Raw genomic sequence first — 15,357 nt, 5'->3', positions numbered from 1 at the left:
CTACGCACAGGGTCCATCCCGGCTCGCAGCGCAGTTGACGATTCCAGTTGCTGACCGCCTCCCTGTGCGTTTGCAGGTGACCGAGGGACCCCAGCGTGAGCGGGGAGGCGACCGGAGCATCATGGCACACTCCGTCTCAGCCTTCCAGGCTGCCTACATCTCCATCGAAGTCCTCATCGCTTTGGTGTCCGTGCCAGGGAATATCCTGGTCATTTGGGCTGTGAAGATGAACCAGGCGCTGCGGGATGCCACTTTCTGCTTCATCGTCTCGCTGGCGGTGGCTGACGTGGCCGTGGGGGCCCTGGTCATCCCCCTGGCCATCATCATCAACATCGGACCACAGACGGAGTTTTACAGCTGCCTCATGGTGGCCTGTCCGGTCCTCATCCTCACCGAGAGCTCCATCCTGGCACTCCTGGCCATAGCCGTGGATCGATACCTGCGGGTGAAGATCCCTGTCAGGTAGGAAAATGTGTTGGGATGGGCTCTGCGGTGGCTGCTGCAAGTGTTAAAAGGGAGCAAGGATGCCCCAAACTCTTGGAGGAGCACTGGGAGGAAGATTTTCCTCCATGCTGCCAGCCCGGGCACATCTGGCTGCAGCAGCAATCCGGGGCTGGGCTGGGGGGGGTCCCAGAGCCTCCGGCAGCTTCGCTTGGGTGTTCGAGGGGGTGCTGGGTGTGCAGGAAGAGCTTGCATTGTGGCAGCCGGCAGGCAGGGCAGGGCAGCCCCTCCCAGGGTCCCCATGGCCGGGACAAAGTGTGTCTCACCACACATGAGAGAGCACGGGTGCTTCAAGGAGTGGAAAGGGGATGGCAGATTTGTCTTCAGCCCAGGTTTTCCCTTGCCATGGGGAGCCCAGGAGCCCAGGGGTGATAACCTGCTTGCTCATGCACATGTGGGACACAGCTTTGAGGTTTTGAGGGACCAGAGGTGACAGCCCAGCACGTCTCATGGGGCAGGCTCACCCAGGAGAGACCCCTGGCTATGGGGCTGCCCCACAAATGACTCCTCTCCCTGTTTTTCCCCTTCTCATCATCTGTATCTGTTATCAAAGCCAAGCCCATAGCAAGTACAGTGGGGCATAAATGAGGGGGACCTGTATTTGAACTCTGCTGCTCCAGGAGGAGATATTTAACCACCTCATGGCCGGCGCTCTCCCAACCAGTGCGGTGCTGCAGCCCCTGGGGCTGGGGGGAGGCAGCTGTGGGGCCGGGCTGCCGCAGTGGGACCAGGGGGTGTCAGTGGGGCTGACACCCGGCGCTGGTGCCGCGCGAGTGCAGCCCGCGTGTCCCAGCTCAGCCCCTCACTGTGCTGTCGCTGGTCCCCCTTGCTCTGTCCGAAGACATGCCCAGGCTGCAGGGACGCCTTTGCCGGGCTTGTCAGCTCCGGGAAGGCTCCTGCTGCTGAGAGCATTGCTGGAAAACTCAGCCCAGACAGGATGGCTGAGCACACACCCAGCTCGTGTCACCCCACTGACCCCTTTGCAGTTCAGACACGGGCTCCAACCTGTTTGCTGGAGGGGTCCATGACCCTTCATCAACAGAAAGACCCCCCAAAAGGGACCCAACCCCTTTGTGTTAGGTGCTGCCCAGACCCCAACGGGTATAGGACCCTTCCCGGGACAGGAATCGCCTTCCTGTACAGGGAGACAGGGACAGGAGGCACCTGCGTCGGGATCAACTGACTGCTCTGGAGTGCTCGGTATCCCCAGGTCCACTGGATCAGGCCAGAGATCTGTTGCTTTGGGGTTTTTCCTGCAGCCATGGCCAGCGGAGGCTGCTTGGTGAAGGAGCGTAAGGCGGGGGGACACACAGGATAAAACCACAGTCCCTGCCCACCCCGTCCCTGCCACAGACGATCTCGCAGGCTGTTCCCAACTTCTTCCTTAAGCCTGATTTTCCCAGCCTGAAAAACCCTCGTCTTCCAGCCCGTCAGTGTAACTGAAGTGATTCTCACCCTGTCATTGCTCTCGGTGCTTTTTTGGTCCTCCTGCATCCCCTGTGAGGTGGGGATGGGTTCAGGTGTGGGAGGACTGCGGCTTTATACATAGCAACGCTGCCTAGCTCTCATCAGTCATTTTCCTAAAAAACCCAGTCTTTTTTCCTCCCTTGTTGCCTCTGAGCATCAAATAGGGCTTTTTGGGGAGATTTCTGCCCTGAGCCCAGGAGCTTTCCTGGGAGCAATATTAAGTTAGAGCCCCCCTCATCCTGCATATAGTTTGGGTGGGTTTTTCTCATGCAATATCGACCCTGAATTTTGTTGTCCTGTTTTGTGCCCGATTTCTCAGCATCGTGAGATTTTCCTCTGGCTTTTTCATACTTTAACATTGAAACATTTTCATACTTTAACATTGAAAGGCTTCGTAGCGTCAACAAGAAGGGTTTGGCTTTGCCAGCTCTCCTGTTCGCTTATCCCTGGATGTTTCCTTCTTTCCCTGGTGTGAATTCCTGGCAGTTGGCAAATGCAGTGATTTTAGGTGATTTTTGTGCCCTAGAGACAGCAACAGCAAAACAACATTGTAGATTGCAAATAGGACAGAAAATGCCACTAAAGAATATTCCCTGAATCTGAAATGCCTCAAGTTTCTCCCAACCTGTTGCTAGATGCTAAAAGATGATACTGAAAACATTTTTACAGCACTGACAGCTCGAATCGCAGCTTCATGGTGTCGTTCCTCACTGCGACGCCAAACCCACCGGTGTGCAAACTGGTGCTGGGTGCTGAGATCCTGCGACACCTCGGCAGGGCTTGTGTCACCGGTGAGAAACATGTGGCCACTCGTGCCTGGGAGACCTCAGGGAGAGCTGCTAACATCCCCGGAGGTCCACAGGCAGCAATGGCATCCAGTCCCGGGCATTCACGGAGAGATTTGTAGGCAGGTGGTGAGCGATGCGGGGAGATCTCTGCCTCGGCCACATCCCTAGGGCAGCCAGGACATGGAGCAGGGACACCCCTCCGGCACGTGGCCGGCCAGCATCAGGCACGGAGGGGACAGGGTCAGCAGACAGCGTGCACGCCACGGCCCGCTCCTGTGCCAAAGAAAGTCCCCAGATAAGCCTGGCACGGGGTGGATGCTTGCCTGCGTGACCCACATGTGGCCTGGTGTAGCCGAGGGGGTCTCATGGACTGTCGTGCACAGGGATCCCCCACATCCCCGGCCCCGCTATCCGCTCGCAGGCAGCCTTGGCTCTGCCGAGGCTCAGGGAGACGGGACAGCAGGGAAGGGAAATGCATTTCATAGAGGCAGCCGACAGGGACTGGGAGCAGCAAGGAGGGAGGCTCCGTGTGCATCCCTGCTCCGTCCTTGTGCCAACCACCCCGCAAATGCTGTCTCTCCTCAGGGGTCCCCAGCGAGTCACCACTTGCATTTCGGGTTCCATGAAGGGGTGTGCAAGGGTTTCCAAGTCCCTGTCACGTACTGGCCAACTGGGGTGAGAATCCAATGGGACTGTTGGCTGGGAAGAGTTGTCTGAAGGAGAAGCAAAGTCACTACTGGACTTTCCAGGCTTTCTATTTAATTAGGCAGAGCCGGGACTGGAACCGCAGCTTGGCAGGGAGGGGGGGAACATGGTGTATCGCAGCCCGGCTCCGACTCCTGGCTGCCCATGCACACCCCTGCCCTGGGGGCTGTGAGCCTGGGGGAACAACCTACAGGTTTGCTCCTTCTACCAGCAAACACGTGGACCCATCTGCTGCCCATGCACCCAGCCGGAGAGCGAGCCCTGCGGGGGGGGGGATCCGGAGCTTTGCAGCCCCGGGGGTGGGTGTTTGCTGGCAGCATGTCTTGAGCAAATAGTGCCCTGAGACATTTGTAATGTGTCTCAGGATGGCAGCAGGAGATGCCCAAGTGTCATCCAATGCTACGTCTTGGGCATCCTCCTCACTCCCATGGCCATGTTTCCCATGGACATAGAAACACAGAGGAATGTGGGCCACTCGTGCAAGGCGGAGGCAGATTTTGTGGGATGGAGAGGGGTCTTGCATGGCTCTGAGTTGGCATCTCCTTCCTCCTGCTCTCGGAGGTAAACCCAGTGCACACCCAGCATGGTCAGGGGACCGGTATATCCCACTGAACCCTCTCCCTCTGCCCCAAACCCCTGAGTAGCATCCCTCCTGGCTGAGGGTCTGAAGGATGCTGCCTCCCCGCAAGGGGTCTTTTCTTGAGTATGGAGGGATGCAAGAGCATCGCTCGGGTTGAGCAGGCTGGAGCAGAGGGTACCATGCTCCCCAGCCTCCACAGGAACCACTCTAAACAGCTGGAAACCACCTAAAATAGGTTTGCTGCCTTCATGCTGGTAGAAAAGCTCTCATCTCCCGTCTCGCATGCTTCCTCCCCAGCCAGCGGCAAGGCAGGACCCCCGTCCTGTCATCCCTCCTAGCTGGGCGCAGCAGGGTCCCCCAGCCCAGCCCAAACTTCCCTCTCGCAGCTGCACTCAGGGAAGATGAAACAAGTTCAAAGGGAGGGGAAGCAGCTGGCTGAGGGCGTCCGGCAGGAACCAGCCCCTCGGCATCCCCGTGGCGGCGGTTTGGCGGCAGGATGCTGGAGGGGACGGTGCCGGAGGGATGTTTGTGGGGGGATGTAGCTCCTTTGAACGCCAGCCTCCGCTGACTCAGGGGCCCCCGTCTCTGCTCTGAGATGCTGCATTGGGCTTTTTGGAGAGGGCCGTGGCAGAAGGAGCTGGTGTCCTCAGAACAAGCTGAACCACAGGCCCTTGGCTGGGGATGCTGGATGCAGGATGCAGCCTGGTGTTGTCTTGACATGTCCTTGGGGGTCCTCGCCTTGTCCACTTTGCTTGGACCACCATCTCTTTCCTCAAACACTTTGAAACGTGCCAGGAGGATAAAAACTGGAGAAATCTGCTGATAGCAAGAGCCCTTGTACGTGGGGTCTCTCACTCCACAGCAGGGACCTCCACCCTCTGTGCCTGGGCCCTGGCATCGGGGTGCCCTCCCAGCCCTGCCCTTCCCACCCTGCAGCATCCTGAGGAGCATCCTGCCAGGGCGACCTGCATTTTGTCTTGCTGAAGGTTTTGAACGCACACGTGAGGCTGCAGAGCCATGGAAATTAGACCAAACTGGGCTGAAAATTGCTAGGAAATGGGGGGGCAGGAGGCTGGGGCGCAGGAGGGGGAGAGCCCAGGGTAAAGCAGGGTCTGTGGGTGGCTCTGCAGACAGCACTGGCATTCTCCAGTGCCCTGTCCTGAGCCTTACGGGATGAAACAGCTCAGGGATGGCAGGAGCATCCCTCGGCCCTGGACTGCAGCACCTGCAAGCCAGGAGGTGAGGAAGACTTGCAGGTAGCCTGCGAGCTCTTGGACGGACCTGGCGGTGGAAGAGAGAAGCTTTCCCCCCTTGACCCTGCTGTTTTTCAGGCTCCTGCCTGAGCTCGGGCTCCTGCCGGGATTGCAGCGCTCTTTCCCCTTCTCTCCAGGCCTGCCAAGGGCTGCAGGCGTGGGGCCAGCTGGGGCTGGGTCACAAGGAAGCCTAGGAAGTCTCATCACCCTCAGCCAGCTGGGTCGTGGAGCAGGGCACGCGTCCAAGATGGTTTTGCCCCCTTTCCTCCACCGAGATTTCATGGAGGGTCTTGGCAGGAGAGCGATGGGCACCCTGCTGCCATGGAAAGGGGGGATGAGAAGGATGTCAGGATGAGACCCTGCTTTGGCCCAAATTCCCAGGCACCAGAGCACCTAAGGGCCCATAGGAAATCCTTCCAGCACTCCCAACACTAAGTGCCAGGAAACCGCCCCAGACACTTGGGCTCTGAGACCCAGCAGATGTGTCCAGGATGGAGACGGGGTGGTTTTGGACTAGGCTGGGATGCGTGGTGGCCCCAGTGCCTGCGGCAGCTGGTCCCCTGGGGATGGTACCCACTGAAGGCGGGAGGTATCAAACCACAGAAGCAATTTTTCAGGCTTGCATGAGGGTTTCAACCCAGAGCAATGGGATGAAATTAAGAAAAGGAAATGTATGCTCCATCTGAGGGCAATATGCTGGCCAGGTAATGGGTTTCACGTGTCCCCAAGGAGGCAAGGGTGACTGGAGATGTCTCTAGCCAGCCTGGCCAAAACAGCAGACGATAAGTGAGGGCAATGGCAAGCGATCCTGTCTAGCCAGGCAAGTGAATAAACCAAACCGTGGCTTTTCTGAGGCTTCTTTTTAAATTCTGAGGAAACATTTCAAAAGCATCCAGGTGACTCAGAGCTGGAAGTGTGAACTTGGAGAGCTGCAGGGGGGCTCTCACGCCCGGGAGCTCATCTAGGTTTCTTTCAGCTTCTGTTAGTCAATGAAAAGATGCCATCCATCCTTATAGGCCCTGCCCCTGTGAAAGCACATTGAATTTCCAAGGAAAATGCTCCCATTTTTCCTAAACCAGAGGAATTTTGGGGACTGGCAGGTCTTTGCAGCCACCTCTTTTGTTTCTTCCCTTGCTGCCCTCCACCAGGTATATTTTTAGCAAATGAGGGTGATCTGCCTTCATCCCCAAGGAACAGGCAGATCTGAACCAAGGATGGAGAATAAAAGGCAGAAATCACAGTCCAGAGAGCTTTGCTGGAGACTTCAGGCTGTTTCCAAGGTGCAGTTTCCAGTACCCTGCACCAGTTCAGTGTGTGGGTGCTAAATCAGAGCAAGCGTTTTACACTGAGCTCTGCTCGAACCAGATCCGGGGTGCACGGATGAGCTGTGCCAGTCCAGGACCAGGAGCTCAATTCTGGTATCACCAAAATACTCTAGGAAGGGATTTACCAGCAGGTTATATTGGTCTTGAGATCCTGGTAAATACCCAGGTGAGCCGGTTTTCAGCATGACTCTGTGATTCGCAGAGTAATTTTCAGCCAAGAGTGTGCTAAATCAGAGATCAAAGCCACGAGGGCTCTTCCCTCGGCGAGGGAACGTCTGGATTAGGCTTGGCGGGAGTGTGCACAGCTGCTGCAGCGGCGCCACAAGATGTTTGCTGACAGACGCAAAATCAGGTCACTCAAAAAAGCTACAGACGTTGCCATGCCGGCTAGAGGGAAGCAACTAGGGCTGTAAGCAGTGTCCCCAGCTCCTGGGCTCTTAGGGAAAACACTGGGGTTTGTGGGTGTCCCCCTCCTTGGGATGCAGCGAGGGTCTGACCATGGGATACCCTGTTCTGGGTAGCACAGAGGGAAGGGGAGAAGAGCAGCGAATCCTCTGCAGGGATGCTCCAGACTTGCTGATATTTGGGATAATTCCCAAATTTTCTGGATTAAAAGGGCAAGGGGAGATGCATGGCCTCCAGAGACCCTGCACGGGCTTCCTGGGCAGCAGCACCCCATCTCATCCCAGCCCATCTCCTGTATCTCTGGGCGGGGTGTCACATGGTCCCTGTGCTGGGTAATGTGCCCGGGGTATCATTTTGCCCTGACCCCCATTAGCTGTGAGTTGACATCTGTCCCCTCAGCAGAGCTTACATCTGCCTGTGTTGTGCTGCAGGGCGATGAACGAAAACCAGCTCCTTCTTGCTGGTGTTTGCCTGCTACACCCCAAAATCATGCTCTGGGAATATTTTCATTGGGGTTTTTTTCCCATTTCTACTGATTTTCAGATTAAAGCATTGACCCTTGACAATTCATCACCAGTAAATTTGAAGGCATGTTCCCAGCAAGGGCAATAACACATTTGCCGACGGAAGCTGAGGCACAGAGCAGCACCGTGGCTCGCTCAGGGTGAGCCCACCAGGCAGGGACAGAGGCTGGGACACAGCAGGTGTGGAAGGTGAGATATGCCGGGACAACCTGGCCTTTCTGTTCATGCACTGTGCAGTGATCAGCTGGTCTCATGTCACAGCTGTGCCCAGGGCACCCGGCAGCCAGGCTCCTCCATGATCCCAGCTCATGCCATGGTGAACCGTGCAGGAGTAACTCAATGAAATGGGGTTATCCAGGAGGCCGAATGGTCCTCCGGGGCTGCAGGTCCCTGATCTGCAGAGCCTGAAGTCAAGAATGCCAAAAGTCACTCTTGTCAGCAATCGGTCCTAATTAAAAGTGACAGCATCTCCACCCACTGAGAGAGTCAAAAGGGCCTGAGACACATCTGTAGAGATGATGCCCTTGGTAAGGGGGGGGTCCTGCCCATGATTTCATCCTGCAGGGAACACAGACATCAAACCAGGTGGAGATGGGTGGATGGAACCCAGCAAGACTCTGCCACCTCCATAGCAGTGATTCAGGTGGGTTGGGTACTATAAACCCAAGAGGACCTACTCTACAAAGTGGGCAGATGGGACATTAGGCAGCTTGCGTTTCTTCATCCCATGGCAATATAAACTGACCATGAGGTCCCCATTGAGCAAAAGGTGAGGAGCACCAACAGCCAGGGCCATCTGGACATCGTGGGATGGACAGCGAGGTGTCTGCAGTGAGTAAGGTGAGGTCCCTCACTGCAGGTGAATGATGGTCCTGTGTCCACAGTACGATAGTCCATCAGACCCGTGGTTAAGCAGCAGAGCCCCAAAAACTCCTAGGAACACCCAGACAGACTGTCACACTTCCAACAGCAACACTGAGCACTTTGGAGATGGTTTTCCCTTTTCTGGAGTGACTGGGGTGTTTCCAAGGGCGTTAGGTTGGTGGAGGTGATGGTGATGCACATTGGGGCTTGGTGTCCAGTGTTTTCCAAGGGCCCTGTGCAGCTACTGGCAATAAGACAAGTGAAACACCCTACAGACGGGGGCTCTGCCAAAGCAAAAGCTGCTGATTCAGCCTGCCCAGTCCCCGCCAGCCCAGCCTGGCCCTGCAGGCAGCATGTCAGGAGTGAGTCAGAACCAGCTCACCATGGTGTGTGCCGTCACCGCAGCCATCTGGTGCTGGAGCTGGCTCAGGGCATGCAGGAGCCCTTTCATGGGGTGTCCTGGGTCTTCCCCCTACCCCTGAGATGGAAGAATGTGACTCCATCGATGGGAGGTGTCATCATCACCTGGTCTTTACAGAAACAGTCCCACCTCTGCTCCACGCCGGCCAGATCAGGCGATAGAGCAGAAATAAGTGACTCACGGGGTCAAGGCTGGGTGTGCAGGCGGGCTCAGGCACTCCTCTGCCATGGAGCTGGCACCAACCCCCTTCCCAGCAACTGGCTCTGGAGCCACAGGCTGGTCTCTGTGTCCTGGCCCAGCATAGAAAAACCATGCTGTGATGCACCCTGGGGTGTAAAAGGAGCATGGTTTTTCTAGACCATTCACAGTGTTAGAATAAGCTTAACTGTGTCTTAAAAATGCCAGATCAACTCTGTTGACCAGAAAGTGGATTTTGGCCATGAGCTTGGATGGGAGACAACTGGGACAAAGCCCACCAGACTCTGATCTGGAGGGACCCTCAGACCCACAGCTGCAGTTTGCAGTCAGTGAGGCCAGACCCAACAAGATCTCCTGTCTAGGACATCTCAAAGCAGCTTGTAACCAAGCACAAGGGACTATTGGACATGGAGATGTGCTCTGAGAGGACATGGCGGCCACCCAGCTGGGTGGCCTGTGACCTGCAAGTCCCTGGGCCTCCAAGGCAGAGCAGGCAGGGATGGGCAAAGGCTCAGGGAGGGGGGGCCATGGAGCCACTACATCCAAATGGCCGTGCTCAAAATCAGCCTGACAGCAGGGAGGAATGACTCATCCCAAGGGGTCACAGCGCAAGCCTCGGCATGGAGAGGGGGTTCGGTGGGACCGGTTGGAGCAAATGTGAGGGAGTCAAGAGGGGTCTGAAATTCAGAAAGTCGGCGTATTGGCAGGTCTATATTCTGGTGTGGAGGCAGCAGGGATAGAAAGGTCACTGCAACACTGCAACACAAAGAAGGATGGAAAAAAGGAGGAAAACATGAAGGAGGCACCGTGGTGAAATGGCTTGGGAGATGAGTTTCTTCGTGACACACATAGGAGTCATTTCAGAGTGGAAAGAAACTGATGGGCTGGAAGAAAACCTTTGGCTGGAGGAAGGAAAGCGAAAAACCCTGCAGGGTCCTGCCCACAGAGGTGTGAGGGAAGCCCAGACAGATCATGGGGGGTTGTGGTCCCTGCAGACAGCGGGACATGGAGCATGGAGAAGACCACGCAGGTGAGAGACTCCTGGGAGGGACGGGGACAGCTTGAGAGGCTTGTCCCCTTAGGGACAACAGCACCATCTCAGAGCCTGAGGAAATGACAGCCAGCACAGCTGAGCTAATATGAACAGCATTGGTTTATCCTGGAGATAAATTAATGATTTTTCGAAGTGATCCCGCCAGACGCAGCAGGGATGGATGCAGGAGCTGAGAGCTGGGGAGAACCCAGCTTGTGGGCTGCCGATGGGCTGGGCGAAGTGGTCCCAGGAAGCCAGTCCTTTTGGGACACATCTCATCCAAGGTGACCTGAACTTTCAAGCCCATGAAATTGGAAACCAGCCATCCCAGAGGCTGTCCGGGCTCCTGGCAGGGAGATGCCTTCTCTGGCAGCACGGCTGCCCAGCTGCCGGGGCAGGCGTGCGGCTCTTGTGCGGGATGCCCAGTTGCAAGAAAGAGCAATTGATGCTCTCCGAGGCAGCCACAAAAAAGCTCCACAGCCAGTGGGGTGTCCTGCGGAATAGCAATGAGCTGGGCACCCCCTGCTCCGCTAGCACCCAGCCCCACTGCAGCGGGCTGCTGGGCACGTAGCCGCCTTTCCAACTAGAGGGTGGCTGAACGGGCAGGTCTGGGTATTAAAGAGACATCATTGGTGATGCCATCAGCAAGAGAGTATAAAATAACATCAAGGGGTTGAGATCCTCCTTCCTATAGGGCACAGGCAGCAATCACCTGTGGGCTAAGGGCCAGATGGGTGATGGGGGGGCCAAATAGGGGAGGAAGGACCATTTTTGGTGATGTAGGGCAGTGCAGAGCAGGATCAGCCACTGGAAAGTTTTGCAGCATCTGGGTTTGCCCTTCACCGCACTGAGCCCGGTGGGACCCAGCAGCTCCCCCTTACGCGCTTGCCCCATCTCTCGCTGCCTTTTCCATCCTTCCCCACATCCCTTCCTTGCCTGGGCTTTGCCCCCCGGCACTGAGCAGGGGACCACTTTCAGCAGCCACCACAGTCTTGGGTGGTTTGGTTGGATTTTGGTTAAGAACAAAAGTCTCTGATCACAAAAAGGAGCTGGAGGAGGAAAGGGGATTTGTCCCCCAGCCCCGTTCCCTTGTCTTCCTCGCCAGCCTCCATCCATGCTGCCCCTGAGACCGGCCATGGTGCTCTTGCACGTAGGCTCCTGGGTACCAGCGATGCCCGAGCAGGAGCACAGGGACACAAAGGCAGGGAGGTGACATCCCCCAGTCCCGGACCTTGCCTGGGGTGACAATAACACCTTTCCATCGCTCCTCAAAGGAGGGATAGAGCACAGAAAGCCGGGACATCGCTGGCATGGCTGTCTATCTGCATTCTCCAGGCCATTTCTCTCCCTGCATCCAGAAACCGGGATGATTTTTCTTGGCCTCCTTCAAATAAGGGAAATGCCAGCAGCTCCTGGCACCAGGGACGCTTTCTCATTCAACTCAGTTCATCTTGCTTTGGGATGTCATAGCCCCCCTCTGCGACTCAGTTTCCCCATCTGTTCATAGAGGGAATGATGCTAACAAACTCTCTGAAAGCACCGAGAGGCCAATGCTGAGAAATGCTGTCTCGGACATAGACATAATTAGCACAGTCTTACAGACGAAATTATTTCTTTTTCTTTTCTGCACTGGTAACAACACCCAATGACTTAAACCTTGTAACATGCAAAAATGAACCACTCATTTTTCTTAGTGCAAATGGCTCTGTTCGCCTGCGGCACTGAGCGGTCGCAACTGGGAGAGAGCTTAGAGCACAGCCAGATGGACATGGCAAAGCCTGTGCAGAGCCAGGCGAACACCCACGTGGGTGCAGGCGAGAGGGGTTTATTTTAAGGGAGATCATTCCCCACGTTCAGCGCCGCTGGGACACAGGTGCTTTATGAGCTCAGAGAGGTCTGTTTGCTCAAAGGGAGCTCAAGGTGCTCTGATACCAGCAGTCATCCCTGTCTTGCTTTTACACCCACTCCCACGGTGCCCGCAGCATCAGCGATGCAGATGGCCATCCTCCCCAGGGCCATCCCCTGCCCTAAGAGCCACAGGCCCAGCCACAGCAAAGCACCTCCATCTCCAGCAGCCTGGGGACCTTCTTGCAGCACTGCGTGTCCCTTGTGCACCAGGGAAGGGGGATGCCAGGTCCCTCGCAGGCTTCACAGGGAACAACACAGTCCTCGTGCTTGGGGAGGACTCAGTCCTGCCTGGCCCATGTATCCTTCATCTCCACGCCCTGCGCCAGCCAGGCTGTCTGGGTAGACTCAGGCTATGTCTGCTCATTGCTCCTTGCCTGGATTTAACTGCCAGAGTAATTAGGAAGATGCACAGGGTGTAATTTATGCCCAGCTGATGCATTTCACTGCAATTCCTGGTCTTGGAACTCAGCTCTTTCTCTCCACCATCCTGATGGAAATACTGAGCTGCTTCCTTCCAAGCAACAAGGTCAATCAGTTTTACTCCAAGGGAATAAATAACCTTTTAAATCTGAAAGAGGAAACAGAGTTTAAATAATAAACTTCAGGTTTGCTTTGCATTTGCACTTTTTATTTGTTTTCCTGGTGAAAGATTGATTCTCTGCAGTGAGGGAACATTTGATTGTGGTGTTAACTGGAGCCTTCACTTTCAATTCGGCATTTCATTTGGCTGATCAAGGTATATAGATCTGCACTGGACAAATTCATCCCAATGTAAATAACTTAATGGCTTGACACACATGTACTCTGATCCTCACTTCTCCCATTTTTATGGTGTTGTGGAGGGGTGAATAACACAGGTTTTACTCAAGCTTTGTGGCAAGTTGTGTTTGGACAGAAGTTGGAAGTCAACTATAGCACGAAATGGCATCTCCAAAATGATTTTCACTAATTGAGAGTACATATAGCCAACTCATTAGCAAAAAAAATTTAAATTAATCCAACTGCTTTTTGCATTTGAAATTGATCTTTTAATCAGGGGAAATATGCATTGGACAGAAGATGCTGAACTGGTTGTTTTGGGTTACCGTGTCCTCTGAGGTTTAGAAACAGTAGATCTCATCAGCACTCCTAATTCTCACTTAGACATTGGGCGGAGAAAACAACCTCCCTCATTTTGTGAGCTTCCAGCCAATTTTTCAGTCTTGAATGTACTAATCTTTGAACTGGGCTGAGTGCAAGAAGGGAAATGTTCTCTTTGCAGCGACAAATTGTGCTGCGAGGATCCTGGACAGCAATAACAAGTTGTAGCCTAAGAAACTGAGGAGTTCAGTTGTTGACTGCAAAATCAGGAGTCAGGTTAGCAAGCAGAAGTGTAAAAAACAAGAAATTAAAAGGCAACCAATACTAATTTCTTGTTCCAGATGTAATTTAGGATATGGCTTTTTCTGAAGAGTCCTTCTACATTGGAGAGATAAAGACCCACCTCAGCCCTGCTTCGTGGTTGGGTTAATGCCTCTTAACGGGAGATGCTATCTCCAGTTTCCTGCCTCCCATTTATCCAGGGAGCAGAGCTCGATGTCCTATCGAATGCAGATTAAATGCCAACAGCAGGTCTCAAGACCCCTCTTATTTCCCTTCTAGTTGGGACCTCTGATCTGCTCTTGCCTTTTAATGCCTCTCTGTGCTTTTCAGACTCACTTGGAGGTCTCTTCTGGGTACCGACTTGTCCTTTGATTTTGCAGCATTCGCAGAGCATGGTGGTGACATGCCAAGAAGGACGATGGCACTGGGCAGCCCACCCTGGTGCTGTACAGATGGCACCAGGCGCTTCCTTAGCTGGCATCTTCTTCCTAGCACGGCCGGCTTTCTGCAAGCCACAGCATTTTGTGGGATGGAGTATGAGCCATAGAGGCTCTCAGAACCCAGTCGTACCAGGCGTTTTATATCTGCCACCTCATTTCAATTTCTCATAGAGCCCACATTTGACAGATTTGGCATTTTAAGTGGTTTTTAGCGCTGCCTTCTTTCTTCATCCTCCCCTCTTCCCCCTCCCTTCTCCATTTTGGGGCCTGACTTTCAGAGTCCTCATTTCAGAGGTTCTTTTGCATAAAGAACAAAAATATGCAATGCATAGAAAAATTCAAGTACAATACAAATAGTAATTGAAAAAAACACTGCTTTATCCAGCAAAATCCTGGATTTACACTGAAGATAGCCAAAGCTGCCTTTTATCCCTTCTCCTTTGTACTACATGAGTACATCGCCCTGACTTCTCTAATCACGGAGACACGCAGAGACACGCAGGATCAGCTGCTGAGCCAGGCCTGGGCAATCAGCTCCCAGCTAATTGCCACAGCAGGGGCAGGGCTGATGTGTGAGAGCCTTTGAGGTGGCCATATCCACAGGGTATTGGTCCAGCAATATTGGTCTGGCAAGGGCAGATGACCTGAGACTCCTGGCCAAGCACATTGATCTCCCGACTGCCATGCTGGGTGAGTAACACCTCCAGCACACTGTCCAGAGAGGGATGCGGGTTTTGAGTGTGTCCTCCTGAAACCTTCTTGCCCTGCAGAAATTGTCTTCTGCTGGAGGTGGCATTGCTCCCAGCATAGCAGGGGCTCAGCCATGTGATGGGGGCATGCGGGACCCACCCTCAGACTCAGACCTGTACTCCTCTCCAAGGAGATCATAGAGTTATAGAATCATAGAATCATTTAGGTTGGAAAAGACCTTTAAGATCATCAAGTCCAACCATTTAACCTAGCACTGCCAAGTCCACCACTAAACCATGTCCCAAAGCACCACATCTACATGCCTTTTAAATACCTCCAGGGATGATGACTCAACTACTTCCCTGGGCAGCCTGTTCCAATGCTTGACAACCCTTTTGGTGAAGAAAATATTTCCTAATATCCAATCTAAACCTCCCCTGGCACAACTTGAGGCCATTTCCTCTCGTCCTGTCGCTTGTTACTTGGGAGAAGAGACCAACATCTACCTCGCTACAACCTCCTTTCAGGTAGTTGTAGAGAGCGACGAGGTCTCCCCTCAGCCTCCTTTTCTCCAGGCTAAACAACCCCAGTTCCCTCAGCCGTTCCTCATAAGAAATCTGCTCTAGACCCTTCACCAGCTTCTTTGCCATTCTTGGACACGCTCCAGCACCTCAATGTCCTTCTTGTAGTGAGGGGCCCAAAACTGAACACAGTATTTGACGTGCGGCCTCACCGTAGGTGCCAATGAGTACAGGGGCACGATCACTTCCCTCCTCCTGCTGGCCACACTATTTCTGACACAAACCAGGATGCTATTGGCCTTCTTGGCCACCTGGGCACACTGACGGCTCATGTTCAGCCGGCTGTCGACCAACACCCCCAGGTCCTTTTCT

At 54.3% G+C, this 15,357-nt stretch overlaps 1 protein-coding gene across 1 annotated transcript in view; it reads left to right on the top strand.

Moving 5' to 3' along the window:
* Positions 1-80: 80 nt before the first annotated feature.
* The window catches only part of ADORA1 (adenosine A1 receptor), a 28,536-nt gene continuing 13,259 nt past the window's right edge, over positions 81-15,357 (top strand). Inside the window, exon 1 of the mRNA XM_009335102.1 lies at positions 81-462. Coding sequence (XP_009333377.1) covers positions 122-462 — 341 coding nt within the window. The 5' untranslated portion in view covers positions 81-121. The remainder of the gene's footprint in view (positions 463-15,357) is intronic.

Source organism: Pygoscelis adeliae, unplaced genomic scaffold (assembly GCF_000699105.1).
Source record: "Pygoscelis adeliae isolate BGI_AS28 unplaced genomic scaffold, ASM69910v1 Scaffold472, whole genome shotgun sequence".
NCBI classification, from domain to species: domain Eukaryota; kingdom Metazoa; phylum Chordata; class Aves; order Sphenisciformes; family Spheniscidae; genus Pygoscelis; species Pygoscelis adeliae.
The sequence above is the reverse complement of the archived record's forward strand: the minus strand, read 5'-3'. Positions and strand labels throughout refer to the sequence as shown.